We start from the raw sequence: 21,301 nt of genomic DNA, 5'->3' as shown, positions 1-21,301 counted from the left end.
TAATGGCTGCCAATCTTACTGGAGTGAGATGGTATCTTAGGGTGGTTTTGATTTGCATTTCTCTGACTGCTAGAGATGGTGAGCATTTTTTCATGTACTTGTTGATTGATTGTATGTCCTCCTCTGAGAAGTGTCTGTTCAGGTCCTTGGCCCATTTGTTGATTGGGTTGTTTGTTCTCTTATTGTCTATTTTTTTGAGTTCTTTGTATACTCTGGATATTAGGGCTCTATCTGAAGTGTGAGGAGTAAAGATTTGTTCCCAGGATGTAGGCTTCCTATTTCCTCTCTTATTGTTTCTTTTGCTGAGAAAAAACTTTTTAGTTTGAGTAAGTCCCATTTGTTGATTCTAGTTATTAACTTTTGTGCTATGGGTGTCCTATTGAGGAATTTGGAGCCCGACCCCACAGTATGTAGATCGTAGCCAACTTTTTCTTCTATCAGATGGCGTGTCTCTGATTTGATATCAAGCTCCTTGATCCATTTTGAATTAACTTTTGTGCATGGCGAGAGAAAGGGATTCAGTTTCATTTTGTTGCATATGGATTTCCAGTTTTCCCAGCACCATTTGTTGAAGATGCTATCCTTCCTCCATTGCATGCTTTTAGCCCCTTTATCAAATATAAGATAGTTGTAGTTTTGTGGATTGGTTTCTGTGTCCTCTATTCTGTACCATTGGTCCACCCGCCTGTTTTGGTACCAGTACCATGCTGTTTTTGTTACTATTGATCTGTAGTATAGTTTGAAGTCTGGTATCGCTATACCGCCTGATTCACACTTCCTGCTTAGCATTGTTTTTGCTATTCTGGGTCTTTTATTTTTCCATATGAATTTCATGATTGCTTTCTCTATTTCTACAAGAAATGCCTTTGGGATTTTGATTGGCATTGCATAAAACCTATAGAGAACTTTTGGTAATATCGCCATTTTGATGATGTTAGTTCTGCCTATCCATGAACAGGGTATATTTTTCCATCTTCTAAGATCTTCTTCTATTTCTCTCTTTAGGGTTCTGTAGTTTTCATTGTATAAGTCCTTCACCTCTTTTGTTAGGTTGATTCCCAAGTATTTTATTTTTTTTGAAGATATTGTGAATGGAGTGGTTGTCCTCATTTCCATTTCAGAGGCTTTGTCGCTGATATACAGGAATGCCTTTGATTTATGCGTGTTGATTTTATATCCTTCCACTTTGCTGAATTCATTTATTAGCTCTAATAGTTTCTTTGTAGACGCTTTTGGGTCTGCTAGGTATAGAATCATGTCATCTGCAAATAGTGATAATTTAAGTTCTTCTTTTCCTATTTTGATGCCTTTAATTTCTTTCGTCTGTCTAATTGCTGTGGCCAGTGTTTCGAGAACTATGTTGAAGAGAAGTGGTGAGAGAGGGCATCCCTGTCTTGTTCCAGATTTTAGAGGGAATGCCTTCAATTTTTCTCCATTCGGAATGATGCTAGCCTGAGGCTTAGCATAGATTGCTTTTACAATATTGAGGTATGTTCCTGTTATCCCTAGTTTTTCTAGAGTTTTGAACATAAAGGGATGCTGTACTTTGTCGAATGCTTTTTCCGCATCTATCGAGATGATCATATGGTTCTTATATTTAAGTCTATTGATGTGGTGAATAACATTTATTGATTTCCGTATATTGAACCAGCCTTGCATCCCAGGGATGAATCCTACTTGATCATGGTGTACAATTTTTTTGATATGTTTTTGTATCCGATTCGCCAGAATTTTATTGAGGATTTTTGCATCTAGGTTCATTAGAGATATTGGTCTGTAGTTTTCTTTCTTTGAAGTGTCTTTGTCTGGTTTAGGTATCAGGGTGATGCTGGCCTCGTAGAATGAATTTGGAAGTTCTCCCTCTTTTTCTATTTCCTGAAGTAGCTTGAAAAGTATTGGTATTAGTTCCTCTTTAAAGGTTTTGTAAAACTCTGCTATATACCCATCTGGTCCTGGGCTTTTCTTAGTTGGTAGTCTTTTGATGGTTTCTTCTATTTCCTCAATTGATATTGGTCTGTTTAGGTTGTCTGTATCTTCCTGACTCAATCTGGGCAGATCATATGACTTAAGAAATTTATCTATGCCTTCACTATCTTCTAATTTATTGGAGTATAAGGATTCAAAATAGTTTTTGATTATCTTCTGTATTTCTGAAGTGTCTGTTGTGATATTGCCTTTTTCATCCCGTATGCTAGTAATTTGAGTTCTCTCTCTTCTTCTCTTCGCTAGCATGGCTAAGGGTCTGTCGATTTTGTTTATTTTTTCAAAGAACCAACTTTTAGTTTTGTCAATTTTTTCAATTGTTTCCTTGTTTCGATTTCATTAATTTCAGCTCTGATTTTCATTATTTCTTGCCTTCTACTTCTTTTGCTGTTGTTTTGCTCTTCTTTTTCTAGCATTTTGAGATGAAGTATGAGATCATTTATTTGTTGGTTTTTTCTTTTTTTAAGTAATGAACTCCACACAATGAATTTTCCTCTTAGAACTGCTTTCAATGTGTCCCATAGATTCCGATATGTTGTGTCTGTGTTTTCATTTATCTCTAAGAATTTTTTAATTTCCTCCTTGATGTCTTCTATAACCCATTGATCATTCAGTAACCTATTTTTCATTCTCCAAGTGATGTATGCTTTTTCCTTCCTTCTTTTATCGTTGATTTTCAGTTTCATTCCATTATGACCAGATAAGATGCATGGTATCATCTCTACTCCTTTATATTGTCTAAGAGTTGCCCTGTGACATAATATGTGATCTATTTTTGAGAAGGATCCATGTGCTGCTGAGAAAAAAGTGTAACTGCTTGATGTTGGGTAGTATATTCTATATATGTCAATTAAGTCTAGGTTATTAATTGTGTTATTGAGTTCTATAGTTTCCTTATTCAGCTTTTGTTTGGAAGATCTGTCCATTGGTGAGAGAGGTGTGTTGAAGTCTCCCATGATTATTGTATGGTGGTCTATTAGACTCTTGAACTTGAGAAGAGTTTGTTTGATGAACATAGCTGCACCATTGTTTGGGGCATATATATTTATGATTGTTATGTCTTGTTGGTGTACGGTTCCCTTGAGCAGTATGTAGTGTTCCTCTTTATCCCTTTTGATTAACTTGGGCTTGAAATCTATTTTATTTGATATGAGTATGGACACACCTGCTTGTTTCCGAATATATGAGTGATATGATTTTTCCCAACCTTTCACCTTCAGCCTATGTATGTCTTTTCCTATCAAATGCGTCTCCTGTAGGCAGCATATTGTTGGGTCTTGTTTTGTGATCCATTCTACTAGCCTGTGTCTCTTAATTGGTGAGTTTAAGCCATTAACATTTAGGGTTATTATTGAGATATGGGTTGTTCTTCCAGCCATATTTGTTTATTTCTGTTACTAAACATGGTTTGTTTTCCTCTTTGATTATCCCCCCCCCCTTTACTGTCCTACCTCCCACTGTTGGTTTTCATTGTTATTTTCCATTTCCTCTTCCTGTAATGTTTTGCCGAGGATGTTTTGAAGAGATGGTTTTCTAGCTGCAAATTCTTTTAACTTTTGTTTATCGTGGAAGGTTTTAATTTCATCTTCCATCCTGAAGCTTAATTTCGCTGGAAACACAATTCTTGGTTGGAACCCATTTTCTTTCAGTGTTTGAAATATGTTATTCCAGGATCTTCTAGCTTTCAGAGTCTGTGTTGAAAGATCAGCTGTTATCCTGATTGGCTTACCCCTAAATGTAATCTGCTTCCTTTCTCTTGTAGCTTTTAAAATTCTCTCCTTATTCTGTATGTTGGGCATCTTCATTATAATGTGTCTAGGTGTGAATCTCTTATGATTTTGCACATTCGGCGTCCTGTAGGCTTCTAGGATTTGGGATTCTGTCTCATTCTTCAAGTCTGGGAAGTTTTCTCGTATTATTTCATTGAATAGATTGCTCATTCCTTTGGTTTGAAACTCTGTCCCTTCCTGTATCCCAATGACTCTTAAATTTGGTCTCTTGATGTTATCCCATATTTCTTGGATGTTCTGCTCATGGTTTCTTAACAGTCTTGCTAAGCTGTCTATGTTCTTGTCAAGTTGAAATACTTTATCTTCATTGTCTGATGTTCTATCTTCTAAGTGTTCTACTCTGCTGGTAGTATTCTCAATTGAGTTTTTAAGTTGGTTTATTGCTTCCTGCATTTCTAGGATTTCTGTTTGTTTGTTTTTTATAACCTTATCTCCCTGTATAGTTGATATTTTGCTTCTTGGATTTGTTTATGTAATTCATTGTTGAAGTGATCTTTCATTGTCTGATTTTGCTGTCTGATGTCTTCCTTGAGACTCCAGATCATCTGAAGCATGTATATCCTGAATTCTTTATCTGACATTCCATCTGCTGCAGCTATTACCTCTTCTAACGTTGAGTTGACCTGCATTGCTTGTGGTCCTTTCTTTCCTTGTCTCTTCATACTGTTCGCGTTTCTTTCTGCTTGGTGAAACTGTTGTGCTATTGAATTTTCCCCCTATATATTTATATTGCTTTTGTATATTTGCAAAGTCTCCCTTGCAGGCGCGGGTGGCGGCTCTGCCCCTCCTCCAATTGGGGCAACGTGCCTACCACGCCGGCAGGCCACTGGGCCTGTTCTGCCGGTCGGTAGCAGGTTCGCCTACCTTGCAGGCGCGGGGGGCGGCTCTGTCCCTCTGCGGGCCGCTAGGCTTGTTCTGTTGGTGGTCGCAGTTCTGCCTACTTTGCAGGCACATGCAGCGGCACTGCCCCTCTGCAGGCCTCTGGGGCTGTTCTGCCGGTGGGTCGCAGGTCCACCTACCTTGCAGGCGCGGCGGGGGGGGGGGGGGCTCTACCCTTCCACAGGCCACTGGTCCTGTTCTGTCTGTCGGTTGCAGGTCTGGCCTGTTCTGTGGGTGGTCACAGTTCCGTCTACCTTGCCAACACGGGGGGAGGGGGCGGCTCTGCCTCTCAGCAGGCTGCTGCTCCTGTTCTGCCGGTGGGTCGCAGGCCCGCCTACCTTGCAGGAGTGGTTGGCAGCTCTGCCCCTCCGTGGGCCACTGGGCCTTTTCTGTCGGTGGTCACAGTTCCGCCTACCTGGCAGGCGCGGGGTGGGGTGGGGTAGGGGGCGGCTCTGCCCCTCAGCAGGCCGCTGGGCCTGTTCTGTGGGTGGTCACAGTTCCGTCTCCAAAATCCTAGATTAAGATGTTGACAGCCTTGGCTTCTCCTGAAGCCTGTTTTCTTAGTCTCTTCCTATGATCTCACATGACCTTTTATCTGTGCATGTGAACTCCTGACTTCTCTTTAAGTATCCAAAGTTTCTCATTAATAAGGGCACCAGTTATATGGCTCTATCCTAGTGACCTTATTTTCACTTACTTTTCTTTTTAGTGAACTTATCTCTAAATATAGTTACATCCTGAGACCCTTCAAGTCAATACTTAAACATAGAATTTAGGGTAGAAACAATTCAGTCCATCACACCTATTTAGCTATAATCCTGTCAAACATCTATTCATGGATTTAGCAAATATTTAATAGCAAAATAATATTTCATATACAATAAGAGATGAATTTTATTCTCCATGCCTGTTTTAGTTAGTTTTGCATTGCTGTGATGAAAATACCCCAAAAGAACAACTTAGAGGGCTGGGGTTGTAGCTCAGTGGTATAGTGCTTGCCTAGTATGCGTGAGGCACTAGGTTTGATTCTCAACAAGTAAATAAAGATCCATAAGCAACTAAAAAAATGTTTTAAAAAAATACTCAAAAAAAGCAACTTAGATGAGAAAAAATTTATTTTAGGATCATGATTTTAGAGTTCTCAGACCGTACATGGATGACTCCATTGTTCCCAGCCCAAGGTGAGGCAGTAAATCATGGGGGAAAGGCCTAACAGAGGAAATTTTCTTCCCTCATGGCAGCAAGGGAGTTAGGGAATGTTGAGACAGAGAAAGAAAAAGGAGAAGGGGCCATGGGGAAGATGTGCTCTGCCAGAGCATGCCACCAGTGACTCATCTCCTCTAATCACACCCCACCTACTTATGGTTAACGCCCAGTCAGTACATTCACTCTAGGATGGACTAATTGGATTATTGCCCTCATGATCTAATCCTTTCACCTCGGAACATTTCTGCATTAATGGAAATGGGAAACATATCCAAAACATGTTCATCTTGAGTAATATTTAAGGCCAAACTCTTGGAAGAGAAAGCTATTATTAGATATGTTTTGAGTAGACTTCAGTGCATTTGTTTGGAGGGAGTGAGGGAGATGGGGGGGAGAGGGAGGAAATTTTGATTAATATTTGATAAATCTTTCAATAGCCTTAATAGAAAGAGCATAAAGATTAGTTCATATTATAGGAAAGATAATCCTGTCTTCTCTATATCTTAGCCATGTATCTTCTGTGAGGGAAGAATAGGATATAATGTTGAGAAATTTGAATTCACAAGGTCTGAACATCACAATCTCAAAAAAGTTCAACTTTTGAGGTCATACAGACCTGAATGTAGTTCTGGACTCCAGTTTATTAGATATGCAATATTGGTAATAGTAATTAATCTCATTAAAACTACTCTCTAAAAAGTCTATATGAGAATTGAAAAGGAAACCAACCCTTTCATAATAATAAGATGGGACTTAATGAAGACAGAGGAAATTTAAATTTTAACAAAATTATTGAATTCAATGTTTTCCAGACGAATATTAAAACATTTAAAAATGCACACATTTCAATCAACATTTAGATAAAAAAGGACACTAAAATCATTGAAAACACAGAGCCATTTGAAACAAGTTATCATTTTTATGGTGAAGGTAATAATAAATAAAGTCATTTGAGAAATACAAAAACAGATTCTTCAATGACAATGTTTATCTAACACAAGAGCAGTGCAGGGGTGAGCAACACAGGTATGCAGAGCCAGCTCCAGACACCACCCTGCAGGTCCCTGTATTTAAGAGGGTGGGAGGTAGGAATGAGGTAAGAATGCAGCAAGTGCTACTCAACCTTGCATGCAGCTGACGGTTCCTGGACAGCCATGTTCCTGTTAGTTTGGTGTAAACAGGGTGAAAGGTAGAGTGCTCATCCACAGTAATGGAATTACCTTAGAACAGGAAGGAGAAAGCAAGGCTCAGGCTCCTGCCAAGAACAGTCCTGCTTCTGTGATTCTAGAAACAACGAACAGTGAAATACATGTCAAGGTGTGAGAAAGTACTTCCCAAAGATCCAAAGCTATCATGAGAAGAGGTGAGGACTCTAAGAATGAGGAATTGTGAATACAGAAGAACTGAGTGAAGCAGGCTTCTTCAACAATCCCAGGGAAACAGAAGGCACCCAGGATACTAGGAAGCGTGCAGTTCCATTAGGGTGAATACATGAATCTACGTATTTGAACTGCACAAGCCATTGTGTAAATATGTGTCGTTTTTATGTATTCATATTCATATGTGCCTATGTAAAGTTATGCAAATACATTACTACTACTACTACTACTACTACTACTACTACTATTGCAATCTTCTCTCTTTCCTGATGCCTTGGGAAATTCAAGGATCTAAAACTAATCATTTTTGTATATAGCCCACTGTCTTGAAGCTCCACTGGTTCTACTTGCTTCCATTTTGGGTAAAATGCTCTCTCACTGGTTTCCCTTTTGGCAACTAGAGTTAGGGCAACACAACTGGAAAGGGAAGAAATTACTGAGCCAAAACTTTCTCCTTCTTCTGACTCTAGGTAAAGTCCTAGAGGAGGACACCTCTACCTATATATATGAATATATCGTGTTATAATTCTCCTGTATCTAGACATATGTGTAATATACTGAAGCAGGCCAGAGACCCCCACCCAGAAGACTCTTATCATAATTAAGCAGAAACCCCAACCATATTTGTGGCATGTAAATCCCTCTTCTTATCAGAGAGTTTTTTTTTTTTTTTTTTTTTTTCACAGAACATCAGCTATCAGGAAAAATCTGCAGAAGGCAATGTGTTTTGTAGCTTCCTCTTTGTTTATAAATGCCAGGTTTGCAGAAAAAAAGTTGTAAAAACCCTGTCTATCTAAAGGATGGAACAAAATGCTCTTGTCATATGAACCTCCTAGTCCCCTAACCCCCCACTGGATATAAAGTTCAAAGTATTTCTATACTCATGTTTCAAAGGAAGAATTCTTAGGTGAGAGCCACCTCTGAACCCTGCAGTAAATAAACCTGCTTCCAGAAAATTCCTCAGGTGTCCAGCCTCTTCTGTCCCATTTAAGTGCAAAAATGATTCACACAAGCTAGCTAAATGGGACATATGTACCAACACAAACACAGGTGGCACAGAAAAGATGCACTGTGGGGACGTAAACAAAAACAGTAAGAAAGAACCACAGCAGCCTGTGTGCGTGTGTTGTTTAACATCGCTGAGCCCAGAGATGCGGGAAATACCTCACAAAGAAACAATACATTGCATGCTTTCTCTCACCTTTCCACCCTTGCAATATACATAATAACTGAAGGAAGAAGTCAAGATGCTTGATTAGAAGATGCTTGATTAGTACCTCAGATGGAAAGCGATAATCCTCAGCCTCTGTTGCCTTTTTGATTATCCATGAATATTTTCATATTATTTCAATCTGGTACCTTTCCTCAGACTCCCGGGGCATTTGCTCCTTTTCTTAATTTTGTGCATGTGTCCTTAGCAAGTACCCTCCATGAAAAGCCATCACTGGGAGTGTGGGTGTGGATATGTGCAATAGATTGCCAATGAATAAAAATTATGATTATTATAATAACATAACAAAAATAAGTTAAGAGGTAAGTTAAGAGTGATCATCAATTAAATTCCACTTACTGGAGGCTTTGAAAGACAAAACTTGTGTTACTGTTTTTAATTTTCTTTTATTTGGAGGGGGGCAGTACTGGGGACTGAACTCAGGGACACTCAACCACTGAGGCACATTTCCCAGACTTCTTTTTTGCAATTTATTTAGAGACAGGGTCTCACTGAGTTGCTTAGCACCTCTCTTTTGCTGAGGCTGGCTTTGAACTCGTGATCCTTCTGCCTCAGCCCCCTGAGCCACTAGGATTACAGGCGTGTGCCACTTGAATTTTCTTAAATAATAACAGTTAATATTTGTTGAGAATTGTGTGTTTGTCAGACACTGTGTTAGGGATATACATGCATGGATTTTCTCATTTAATTATCACTACATCTCTCTAAGGAGAAAAGGTATAATTATTCCTTTTTTTTTTTTTTTAGGTACTGGCAATTGAACTCAGAGCTATGTACATGCTAGGCAAGTGCTCTATCACTGAGTTATATTCCCAACCCTTTATTTTATCTTGAAAAGTATCTCACTAAGTTCTGTCTTGAACTTGCAATCCTTCTACATCAGCCTCCTGAGTAGTTGGGATTACAGGTATATGCCACTGCTCCCAACTTTACTTCTATACTCATTCCTGAATTAAGGAAACTAAAAGACCAGAGAGGTAGGTAATTTCCCCAAGGTTACACAGGCTATTTATTGCAGAGCTAATTAATTATTTTTTGTTGATAATTAAGAGAATGTTATTTTTCCACAGCATATGTGAAATAAATGAACAAAAACAAATAAACAAAACAAACAAACAAACAAAACAAACAAAAAACGGGGTGAACTTTTTCTCTTCCTGCTAACTTAGTCCTTTTGAAAACACTTAAGTGATTTTACAAACTCAAACTTTTTAACAATACGTTGGCGGATTTGCTTGGTCTTGATGCTATAGACAATGGGGTTCATGAGGGGTGGTACCAACAGATAAACATAAGACATCAGAAGGTGCACAATGCGGGGCAGATGTTCACCAAAGCGATGCACAAGAGACAAGCTGATCATGGGGATGTAGAAGAGCAGCACAGCGCAGATGTGGGAGATGCAGGTGTTGAGGGCCCGGAGGCGCTCCTGGTGGGAGGCGATGCTCAGCACAGTGCGCAGGATGAGAGCATACGACAGGAATATGAGCAGGGAGTCCACACCCACGGTGCAGGCCACCACAAAGAGCCCATAGACGTGATTGACAATGATGCTAGAGCAGGCCAGCTTCATGATCTCCAGGTGCAGACAATAGGCATGAGCCAGCACGTGGGAGCGGCAGTACTGGAAGCGCTTAAGGAGGAACGGCAAGGGGAGGATGAGCAGAGCACTTCTAAGCACTGAGCTCAGCCCCATCTTGATGATACGTGTAGGCGTCAGGACACTGGAGTAGCGCAGTGGGTTGCAAATGGCCACGTAGCGGTCAACGGACATGGACAACAGCACGGAGGACTCCACCAGAGACAAGGTGTGGATGAAGAAGAGCTGAGTGAAGCAGGCAGGGATGCCAATCTCTCTGGCATCAAACCAGAAGATGCCCAGGACGGTGGGCAGTGTGGACAGGCAAAGGCCCAAGTCGGTGAGGGCCAGCATGGCCAGGAAATAGTACATGGGCTCATGGAGGGTAGCATCAGTTCGGATGATGTGCAGGATGGTGAGGTTCCCAAGGATAACCGTCAGGTAGATGGAGCAGAACGGAATAGAGATCCAGCCATGGAGATCTTCCAGACCTTGAAAGCCCGTCAGAAAGAAGGTGGCTTTTTGGAGGCTGCTGTTGTAAGAAATGGCCATGACTTTACAATTTTAGATTCACCAACCTGTGATATAGAATGAGATTCCTGAAGAGAGACAGGGCTGATTTCTCACTTAGCCAGGACTAGTGAGTCAGGAAGGGTCTGCAGATGGCATGGGAGAGAATTGGGGCTCTGGATCAATTTGTCTTTTCCAGAAGGTTCAGAAGGGGCACTTTTACAGTGGATTCCTACAACCCATGAGTGCCATCAGATTCTCCATCAATGTTGGTCTCTTAGTGGTTTAATTATGTCACCTCAGATAACACAATTTTTAAATATGTTACCTCCTGGAAAAAATACCCCAATGCAATAATTGAAGAATTTAGAAATCATATATATGGGGAATTTGTACTATACATCATTTTATATAATTTCTACTAAGATCAGGTGTCTACAATGTGCCTTCAAAAGTATTTATAACTTGCCTAGCCTATAGGGGAGTTCAGAGGGAGTGTTTAGTAAATGTTTATTGAACTCTTTGAAATTGAAACTTGTGACCAGAGAGATGTATTTCCTGAATCTACATAACAGCTTTTGGTAGGTTAGGAGGCCAAATGTAGTATGTAAATCTGAAGACTGGAACTAAATAACATCATAGAAGAACCTGGGCCTTCAGAAAAAAAATAATTTTAGAAAAGGGGACAGGATAGATGTGTGTCTCTGATATCAGACTGGTTAAATTGGTCTTCTGTGTGGAGACGGGAATGCAAAAGAGGTGTGCATCAAATCTAAGGCACAAGAAATTAAGAAGAGAAATCTAAAATAGCTGGTAAAAGCCTCTAATCCTTAGCATAAGATGAGGAAACTAAATTTGAAGGACTTGGAGTCAGCTGTGTCTCTGGGGCTTGTGTACTATGACAACAGGTAGAGATTCTTCAAATGCATGGACTGGGTTTTCCTTTGCTCTCCCTGAAGAAGTTTTATTCAGTTACACTGAAAAATGCTCTATTGTGTTCTATGCATGCAAATGCAATGCAACTAGTATATTATTTATCGCATGCATAAGAAGTTTAAAATAAATAATATTTATTAAATATGCTATAGACTTGTTACTTTTCTAAATGTCTAATGTGAATTGTGTCATTCAACTCTGACACCAATATTACCATATAGGTTCTATTCTCATGAGCATAGTTTGGAAATCATGGCACAAAGAGGTAAAGCAATTGGGTAAGTCTGCAGAGAAAGTAAGGGTAAAGGAGAAAATCCCAACCCTGGCAGTATAGTCTGGAGTTTACATGATCACTTTACAACATATTTTCTACTACGATTGCATATCAACTTAACTGTTACAAGAGTTAGACAATTAAAAAGTAAATTAAAAAACTTAAAATTTCCTACCTTGGGCAAGCATGTGTACAGAGATTTCCATTATATGAAAAATGACTAATGAACTGAAATGGATAACAATAGAGAGGTAAAATGTTTGGGGGACTGAGTTCAGTTTTGGACATGCTGAACACAAGTTTACAAAAGAATTCCTGCTGTTGTGTGGTGGTGCCCATCTGTAATCCCAACACCTCGGGAGGCTGAAACAGGAGGATTGAAAGTTCAAAGCCAGCCTCAGCAATTAAATGAGATCTGTCTCAAAAAAGAAAAAAGGATAAAAGGTTTGGGGGCGTGGCTCCGTGGTTAAGCACCTCTTGGTTCAATCCATGGTACCAATAAGGAAAAAAAGAAAAAAAAGAAAAAGAAAGAAATTCTTGGTGAGAGAGTCTAGAGGATGTTATGTGTACTGATATTTGGTTTGAGTGAGAGCTTGAGTTATAGGATGTCTGCCAAGTGTATGGAAAAAAATGCTAGGAGACGAAATATGAGGAGGACGGAGAAGGGCTCAAATCACAACATTGCAAACAATTTAAGTGAAGATAGTATATAATATAGAAGTTAGAAAAATCTACAGATGAAATACAGGAAGAAATACAGGAAATTGAGATATTCTTTCAAAAGTCTTCCCTTAGTAAGTTAGAGAGATGTCTAAGAACTAAAAATAAATAAATAAATAAAAGAATAAATGTCTACCTTGGTTTGACAATGTCACATAGTGACAGAATTGCAGGTCTTCTATCCCAATCCATCTGCAACTTAAAACTGCCTTACCAGCATGATATGAGGATTTAGCAAGTAGCCAGGACGGAGAGCTCAGTGTGTGTTCCTGGTTCCAAATGCCCAGTCCCTCTGTGTTCTAGACTATTCTCTGTGTGATGCTGCCTGCAATCATACCTGAGCACCAATAGCTGGAAGGAACAGGACTCAGAAGACATACTTCAGAACTCAGGTTGCACTGTAGCTTGGCTACAAGAATATCCTGTATTTAAAATGTGACGGTTTTTTGAAATGTCCAGGAGTTTCTCCTTGGGGACTTTTTCTGAAGCTGAGAATTCCCGGAAGAGTATTCATGGTTCTTAGCTGATGAGAAGCCCTAAAACATGGGAATCAAGGGAAAACAGTTACGGAGGGAAATGTATACTGTGTGTGTGCAAGGGTTATCTTCAAGATATTTGTATGTTTCTAGTTGTGGATTCCATGTTTTGAAACTGTATATTAAACACCCAGCTAGACATGGAGAGCAAGGTGGAGGGAGAAAGAGAGAGATTTGATTCAGATAAAATATAAAGTCATCAGCCTTACTTCTGACTCTTTTTTTCTTTCTCTCTTTACCTCTCCCTCCTTCTTTCCCTCCCTTCCTCCCTCCCTACCTTTCTTCCTTCCTCCTTTCTTTCCGTCTTTGCTTTCTTTCTCTCATAGTCCTGGAGATGGAATAAACCTTGGGGTGCTCTACCTCTGAGGTACACCCCAGCTCTTTTTATTTTTTGTTTTGAGACAGGGCCTTGCTAAGTTGCTGAGGCTGGCCTCAAACTTGTGATCCTCCTCCATCAGCCTCAAGAGTTTCTGAGATTTTGAACTTGTGACACCACCGTAGCTATCTCTGACACTTTTAACCATATGATTGTGTGACCAAGGACAAATTACTTAATCTCTCTGAGATTATTATTTCCTGTTTTAAGTGAGGAATACACCCCCTCCTTTTTTCAACATGGATTTTGATACTATCAAGAATTCTCATCTGTTTTAGAGTCAACTGGTAATGTGATTTGGTTTGAGGTTAGGGAGAAGGAAGGAAGTTCTTGGTCTTTGGTCTTAAACTATTGGTTTCTTAGTTACTATTAGACATTCCTGTGTTGTCCTCCCAGTATACATAATTTGAGTCACAATTCAGAAACTCATACTCTAAATACTGATTTAATACCTTCAAATAGTTCACTTCTTTCAATTACCAATATCTTTACCAAGACTTCTTCTAAGATCAATTTAAATTATTGATATATGCACCTGAACAGGATAGCTGATACTTCATGCATTCTTGGTAAATACTATTATTAAAGTAATTAGTAAAGTTAACAAGATCTTAGTTTTCCAAGAACTGATAGATGGGTTTGCTTTACTTTTAGGAGAGATGTTACTATTAAGTCTAATTTTTGATTAAAACTATTTTAGTGGTCAACACATATGATAAAATCATTAATAAGTATTACATATTATATTTAATATTATTTATATTCACAACCTCATTTATTATCTAAAGTGTATAATTATTAACTTCATATATTTTAACTCTTTAAGAAATGCTAAAGTTTTTAAGAAATGAGAAAAGCAAGCAAAATGTAAATATAAACCAAACTAGAGGTCATCACTAAAGCTAATGTTGAAATTAATAATATTGGCAAAACACATGAGAGGGTGAAGAGACAAAGACTATTGCAAGTCCTAGTTGTTTGAGAAATGCAAATGTTGTTCAATATGAAGAATTCTGCAAATTCATATGCCATCCTATGATTGTATGAATTTGGAGATAAATAAGAGACAGGATTCTAAAAGGGTTCTCAACAAGAGGCTGTATACAGTCCCTTTGCCAAGGACCTGTTGAGTTATTGACATAAATTTCTGGATTTCTAAATGTCTGCCTACACTGATCTGCCTCAAATGCAGCTAGTGCATCTTTATATAATCTCTGTTACCTCCTGATACTGGTCAACTGAAGAGCTAGAGTGATCTGCTCATGTCTAGAGAGTAGAAAGAGGAGGAAAGAAAGAACTAAGACACAAACAAACAAAAACTCCATGTAATATGCACTCATGAGACATGGAATGTCATGTATGTATCAATAAAAAAATCAAAACACATTACAGTAAATAAGAAATTGATGAAGACTGAGTAAGTTGAGGTATCCAGGGTATGTTACTCTTTAAACACTTTTAAGCAAGCATGTTTAGAGGCTGAGGGGCAGTAGTTATTAGCAAAGAAATTTAAAAATAGGACAATACATAAGGTATAGTCAGGTCATTAGAAGAAGTAGGAAGGTGATACATTGATTTATTTATTTTTTTTAGGGACTTAGATTTAAGTTTTGTTAGAGTAGTGATATTCCTCTTAGGGATGAGAATGAGATAAGTTGGTAGAATATATACAGAAGACATGATGTCACATGGCAAAAAATGAAATCACTCATGTTTCATTGCTTTTAAAGGATGAAGTATGTGTATATGCAGTAGATAGTGGAGAGCCTGAGTTTTGGGCTTAATTCTCCCTATTCCATTCCTTCCTTGGTTGCTGAGAGGAATGGATGTGGGAGCTGAACTGAAATGCAAAATAATTATAGCTTTCCAAGTCCTATCTGATGATCAGCCTAGATAGTAGTTTCTGTGACACCATCATGAGCAGCGCAGGATGGTCTGCACTGCTCAGCAATGAGGATGCATGCAAATGCAGAAGAGATTCACACTAATCTATGGTTTATAGTTATGAAACTGAATGTAAAACTAAAGAAGCAAAAATTCTGTCTCTGATGGGTTAAAGGCAATTCCAAATTATTACCATTTTTTTCAAAAGGTGGAATTGGTTTCTCCTTCCTTTGAAACTTACTATCCCCTTTAATATGTAACTAAGAGGTACAGTAGAAGTGACTCTATAACTTGCCAGGTACAATGTTTTAGATTTAGAAGCTTCCAACCCGCTTCCAGGAACACATTACTTTCTCTTATGGTACTCCTTTAAATCCAGTCATCATGTTATTAGAAGTCCAAGATTTGTGTAGAGGTCACATGTTGAAGTTTAGCTAAATTCAACTCTGGCAACCAGCATCAACTGGCAGCTATGGATGTAACCATTTTACACGTGTATCCTCCAGCCACTCTGAAGGTGCCTAAGTGGTGCTGTGTGGAACAGAGATGAGATTTCTCTGCTGAGCTCTGAACAGATTACAAAACTATAAGTGAATGAAAGATTATTGTTGTTGTAAGTCGCTAAGCTTTTGTGTAACTTGTATATTATACCTGAAAGATGGTTCCTTGTTGAAGAATCTTATCTTCTTTGCAGTTGAGTTCTTCTCATGCTGAAAGGAGACCCCAAAGACACTTTCTCAGCCTCCTCAAATCTTAACTGTACTCACTACTCTCCTTTATCAAAATAAGCATCATTATCAATATCTAATCATTTGAAGATTGTTATTCACCATACTTATTCAAAACATTTCAAAACTGAAAGCATATTTTCTTGTTAGTGATATAAAACAAACATAATGACATTGAAGTATGCATTGGGCACAGAAAAAGCATTAAATGTGGTCATAAATGAGCAACAATACAGTTATTTCTCTGTGATGTTAAAGTCTGTGTGCATGTGTGTGTGCACAACTTTTGGACTTTGTATATTACATTTTTCACTGAGCTAGCCACTGATATGAAGTAGTGAATAAAATAGGCAGTCACTGCTCTCCTGAAACTCATATTCTAACACCAAATAATTGTATAATATATTTAAAAAATAAGTTATGAATGATATCTAGGATTCTAGGATTATAAGGAAATAATTCTAGAATTAAGGAAGTAATCCTTAATATATATGATATTCAGAACAAGTACAGGATTCTAAGATTATAAGAAAATGATCCTAGAATATAAGGAAATAATCCTTAATATATATGATTTTAAGAACAAGTACAGGAAGATTGACATTTAGGAGAAATTATAATGTCTATCTAGGTTGGAAGTGATCAGGGAAGGTGTCATCATGAAAATGTGACCCCACCTGGATTCAAGATTGAAGAAAAAAGTAAAAGCCTCACTAATTTTGTTTAGATAATAAAAAGACAATTTTGTTAGATAATAAAACTTGTTCATAAGCCAATCTCAAAAAACCAAAGGTCGAATATTTTCAGTGATATGTAGATACTAACCGAAATAAGGAGAGAGGGAAAGAATAGATGTTCTATTGATTAGAATGAAGGGAAGGGAGAGAGTAAGAAAAGGAAAGACAGTGTGTCCCAAGCCATCCCTGGGCTGTGTGTGTGTGAGCTATGCACATTTGGGCGTATGGGGGGACTTTGCTGGCATTGAGCATTGTTTGGGCTGTGCGATGCAAATGTCCCTTTCTTCTCAATCCGCCTGTGTTCCCACACAGCACCTGAGATGGGTATGACTTGCTAAGATGTCAATCAATCTGCTGACCACAAGACATCACCAAGCAAGATTCCACCCTTCAAAACCATACCCCTTGCCTTATTTAGGAAGAATATTTTATCCAATGTCTTCTCCCCAATAAATAGGAGGGTTTGGGGTTTGCTCTCTCTCTTGCTCTTTCCAATGTTGCCCAGCGTGGAGCTGACCCTTGGGGTCACTGAGCTGTCCCACTCTCATTCTTAGAAACTCATGTTGGTGTGCTGCATGGTTTTTTCACTGCTTTCTTAGTTATTGATACAGCCAACTCCTTTGAACCCAGCTCATTTTGCCAGCCCACCCAGCTGACAACAGTGGAATGAATCTGATATAACTTTACTATGTACATATATGAATATAACACAGTGAATCCAACCATTGTATACATTCACAAGAATGGGGTCCTAATTAGAATAAAATATTTTATTGACATATATCCTAAAAAAGTAAGAAGCAGAATCTTTCAGTTTTCCTTTATAGGTTAGATTTTGAGATGTATAATCTGGGAATCCAAGATTGCCAAGGTACTAAGGGGATTTAGGTTTTTGAGTTTCACAAGACATGCTTGTATAATTATATCAAAATGGATTCTACTATCATGTACAACTAAAAAGAACCAATAAAAAATAAAAATGGATGCTCCTTAGATACATGCTTATAATAAACTTATTCTAACAAGTGGGAGTAAAATATATGGGGAAACTGAGTATGTATAAATGACAAGATAAATGTATTTCTTTTTACAAAGACATTAAAATAAACAATAAAATTTGGTTTTTTGAAGGTATTTAAATATAATAACCTGGATAATAGTGTAGGAGGCTCATATAACTCCAAAACAATAGCATTGTTAGTTTGAATTTATATCTGGAAATGTTTTTTATATGCAGATTTTAAAGTTAGCAAGTGTGTGCAGGGTGTTCTGGGACTAGACAGATCACTCATAGCATTACCATGAGCTTTAAAACAAACAAACAACAACAACAAAAAAACAAACAAAGAACCATTTTAGCTTTTAAGGATTTTATTACTTCAGACAACAATGTAGGAGCAGAATGTTTTCAAGAGAGGTATTGACATAGGCCATTTTCTCATAGTGTTTATTGGCATATATCCTAAAATGTAAGAAGCAGAATCTTCCAGTTTTCCTTAACATATCAGATTTTCAGATGCAAAATCTGGGAATCCAAGATCGCCAAGGTACTAAGGGGATTCAGGGTTCTGAGTTCCATTTTCTTATGAATTCTGAGTTTAAAACCCAAGACTCTATCATGCTTTCTCCAAGCCAAACATTCAAAGTCTAGCTAGTTGTTACCTAAGCATTTATTCCCTTTCTGGTTGCTTTGATCAACTTCTTTTTGTTGTTTCCCCACAGCCTTTTCTCAGATTTGATGGATTTTCACACAGTACATAGTAGGATTCATTGAGGGTGGCACCAGGAGGAAAGTTCTCAGCCATGAGGATGGGGTCATAGAACATGCATCTTCTAGAAACAGTGGAGCATGGCTGCTCTCAGCCTGGGCACTTGGAAGATGACACCACACATATGTGAGAGATGCAGGTGTTGAGAGCCTTGAATCACATTCTGAGGGTGGCAATTCCCAGTACTGTCTTTACAATCACATAAGAGAAAGTAATAAACACAAAATACAGCACAGTAGAAAGTGCAGCAGACAGTCCCTAGAGCCAGGGGATAAATAGGCTGGGAGAGAAGGTTTTGATAACAGGGTCTCAGCTGTTGCAAGAAAACAGACAGTGGAAGAATAAAAAAGAACTTTCTTAGAAGTCATCAAGACCCCTGTTTGATAACTCTGGAACGGGCTAAAATTGTATCACACAGGGCCACATACCAGTCAGATGCCACGTGAACAGGTAGATTAAAACTTCTTGGGCAAAGCAGGCAGCTGCATGAATTTCATGAACACCAAACAGGAATAATCCCAAAAGGGTTGGTAAGGACGAGAGAGACAGCCCTAGGTCAGAGACAGAGAGCATGGAAAGGAAGCAGTACATGGGCTCATGAAATCTTGGCTCGGTCTTCTCCCACTCCAAGAAAGTAAGAAACATGGGTACTGTGTCCAGCACTGCATGTCCAGTACATTTCACAGTGAGTGGAATTGAGTTAGAGTTTAATAATATTTGTTCAGTTAAATATAACTTTAATAAAAGTTGAAGACAGTAATAATTTTCTCCATTCTTCATGCTAAAATCCATCTATTCAATCATATAACATGTCTGTGATTTATGCTTGTTTGCTTTATTTTAGGTTACTTAAGTCTGCGTTCCTCAAAGAACAAAAAATATCAGCCTCTTTTAATTCACAAAATACAATTTTCTGGCTGTTTGTCAAAGAGAGTGATTATCTTTTCCAAAGTCAGTACCTTTGTGGGCTCCCCACAAACCATTTTCTTAGATGTTTGTTGTTTAATCACTTCTCATCTTGTTAGTAGAGACTGATGAAGTTCTTCACTTTGTTCTGCCTCACACTGGAAAAATGTAGGCTTCCATTTCCTTCAACTAATGAAGCATTCATCTAGTGCTTTGTTGTGCTACAACCTCAACCCCCTGCCTGTGCTCCTGAGGTTACGGAAAATGTATCAGGATGTGGCTAAACACTTCAAACTCAGAAACGCTGCCTTGATCTGATGATAGATTTTCCTATCTGAGAAAATCTTTGTGGAAAAATTTGCAGTTATAAATCTGAAAGCTAAAAAGGCTGAATAAGTTGGAACTGATCTGTTGAAACTGTTCTGGGGTATTAAAAATAAGGTTTGAATCCCTGTTTTGATCTCCTGTCTGTGTGAAGTTGACTAAATCAATCTCTTAGAGTCTCAGTGTCTTCAACTGAAACAAATGGGAAGGAATACCTGATGAAAAGCTGGGTCATTTTAAGAATCATAAAAAAAAAATATAGGCCTTAAGCTCATCCAGGTGGCACATGCCTGTAATCCCAGTGGCTGGGGAGGCTGAGGCAGGGGAGGCTGAGGCAGTTCAAAGCCAGCCTCCACAATGGCAAGGTGCTAAGCAACTCTTTAAATAAAAATAAAATATAGGGCCGAGGATGTGGCCCAGTGGTTGAGTGCCCCTGAGTTTAATCCCTAGTACACCCCTAAAAAAAATTATGCCTTAAAATATGTGTAACATATCTTTCATGAAGTAGAGGTTCAAAAAGTGTGCATATATCTGTTAAAATTTTGTTATTTACTGTGGTATACTATCCATATCTAGGCCAATTATCATTCTTTAACATGACACTTTCAAAAATTTCCTTTTAGGTTACCTGAGAATAAAAATGTAGGAGACTAGGATTTATGTGTTTTGTGGAAAAGACTTAATTCAATGAGTCATAAAAAAGGCTAAATAAAATTGTTTAAATGGTATAAAAGAGATGTCAAGTTAGGAAAGGAAACTGGACTATTTTTTATCCATAAGAACAAAGACAGTGTAATTTTCTATAACATCATACCCTATTTTCAAAACCTTTGAGCATTTGTGATATGCTAATACTTGGAATACTCAACTTAAAATAATTTTGTTCTACCTTGTTGGAATTTTTCAGAACTCTTCAACATACAGTTTTTTTACATGATCTTATTTTCTTTTTAATTCATTAGCAATTATTTATTGAAATCTACGCTGCATCAGAAATGTCCTAGACATTAAGTTTATAAAAATAAATAAAACCTACAGTTGTCTCCAATCACTGACAGCACATTTTGTCAGTAAGTAAGCATAAATGAAATAAACATAAATATATAACAGCAATTGCAAATAACAAGCATAATGACCAATATAGAATAGCATAGCAATAAAAGATAAAATAGAAGGTTTTAGGTAACCCATGGTAAAATTAAATGTAAATTAAAAAAAATGAATAGAAAAGAATTGCATGAAATTGAAGTCAAGCACCTTTCAATAAAAGGGATCTCATATGAAAACTCACAGGAAATGAAAAACTTTGTAAATTCACCAGTTTTTCAGAAGACTTGTATAGTTGTAGTTTGATGATTATCTGATGATGCTGATTAACAAACATCATAAAACAACTCTTTTCATTCTAGCTGTCTGAGATGGGAACTTCAGACAATGCACTTCTTGTCTCTAGTTCTATGCCCATTGTAAGAATTCAAAGTGAATAAAACAATTCTTAAACTTACCTTTTCTCACTCACCAAAGACTTCCCCCCACTGTTATCACGTATCACTA

The 21,301-nt window shown here is 38.0% G+C and overlaps 1 protein-coding gene across 1 annotated transcript; it reads right to left on the bottom strand.

Annotated features, from left to right (window-relative positions):
* Window positions 1-9,633: 9,633 nt before the first annotated feature.
* On the bottom strand, window positions 9,634-10,599 carry LOC124091237 (olfactory receptor 51G1). The gene has a single exon (XM_046442208.1). The coding sequence runs from the start codon at window positions 10,597-10,599 to the stop codon at window positions 9,634-9,636; it is 966 nt and encodes a 321-aa protein (XP_046298164.1).
* Window positions 10,600-21,301: the final 10,702 nt, after the last annotated feature.

This window comes from Marmota monax, unplaced genomic scaffold (assembly GCF_021218885.2).
Source record: "Marmota monax isolate L192 unplaced genomic scaffold, Marmota_monax_Labrador192_F-V1.1 WCK01_AAM20220418_F8-fsc00068, whole genome shotgun sequence".
NCBI classification, from domain to species: Eukaryota; Metazoa; Chordata; class Mammalia; order Rodentia; family Sciuridae; genus Marmota; species Marmota monax.
Note: the sequence above shows the minus strand (reverse complement) of the source record. Positions and strands in the feature narration are given on the sequence as shown.

What these genes read in the sequence shown, in the direction of transcription:
- LOC124091237 (XM_046442208.1), bottom strand. Translation starts at nt 10,599, where the DNA reads ATGGCCATTTCTTACAACAGCAGCCTCCAAAAAGCCACCTTCTTTCTG.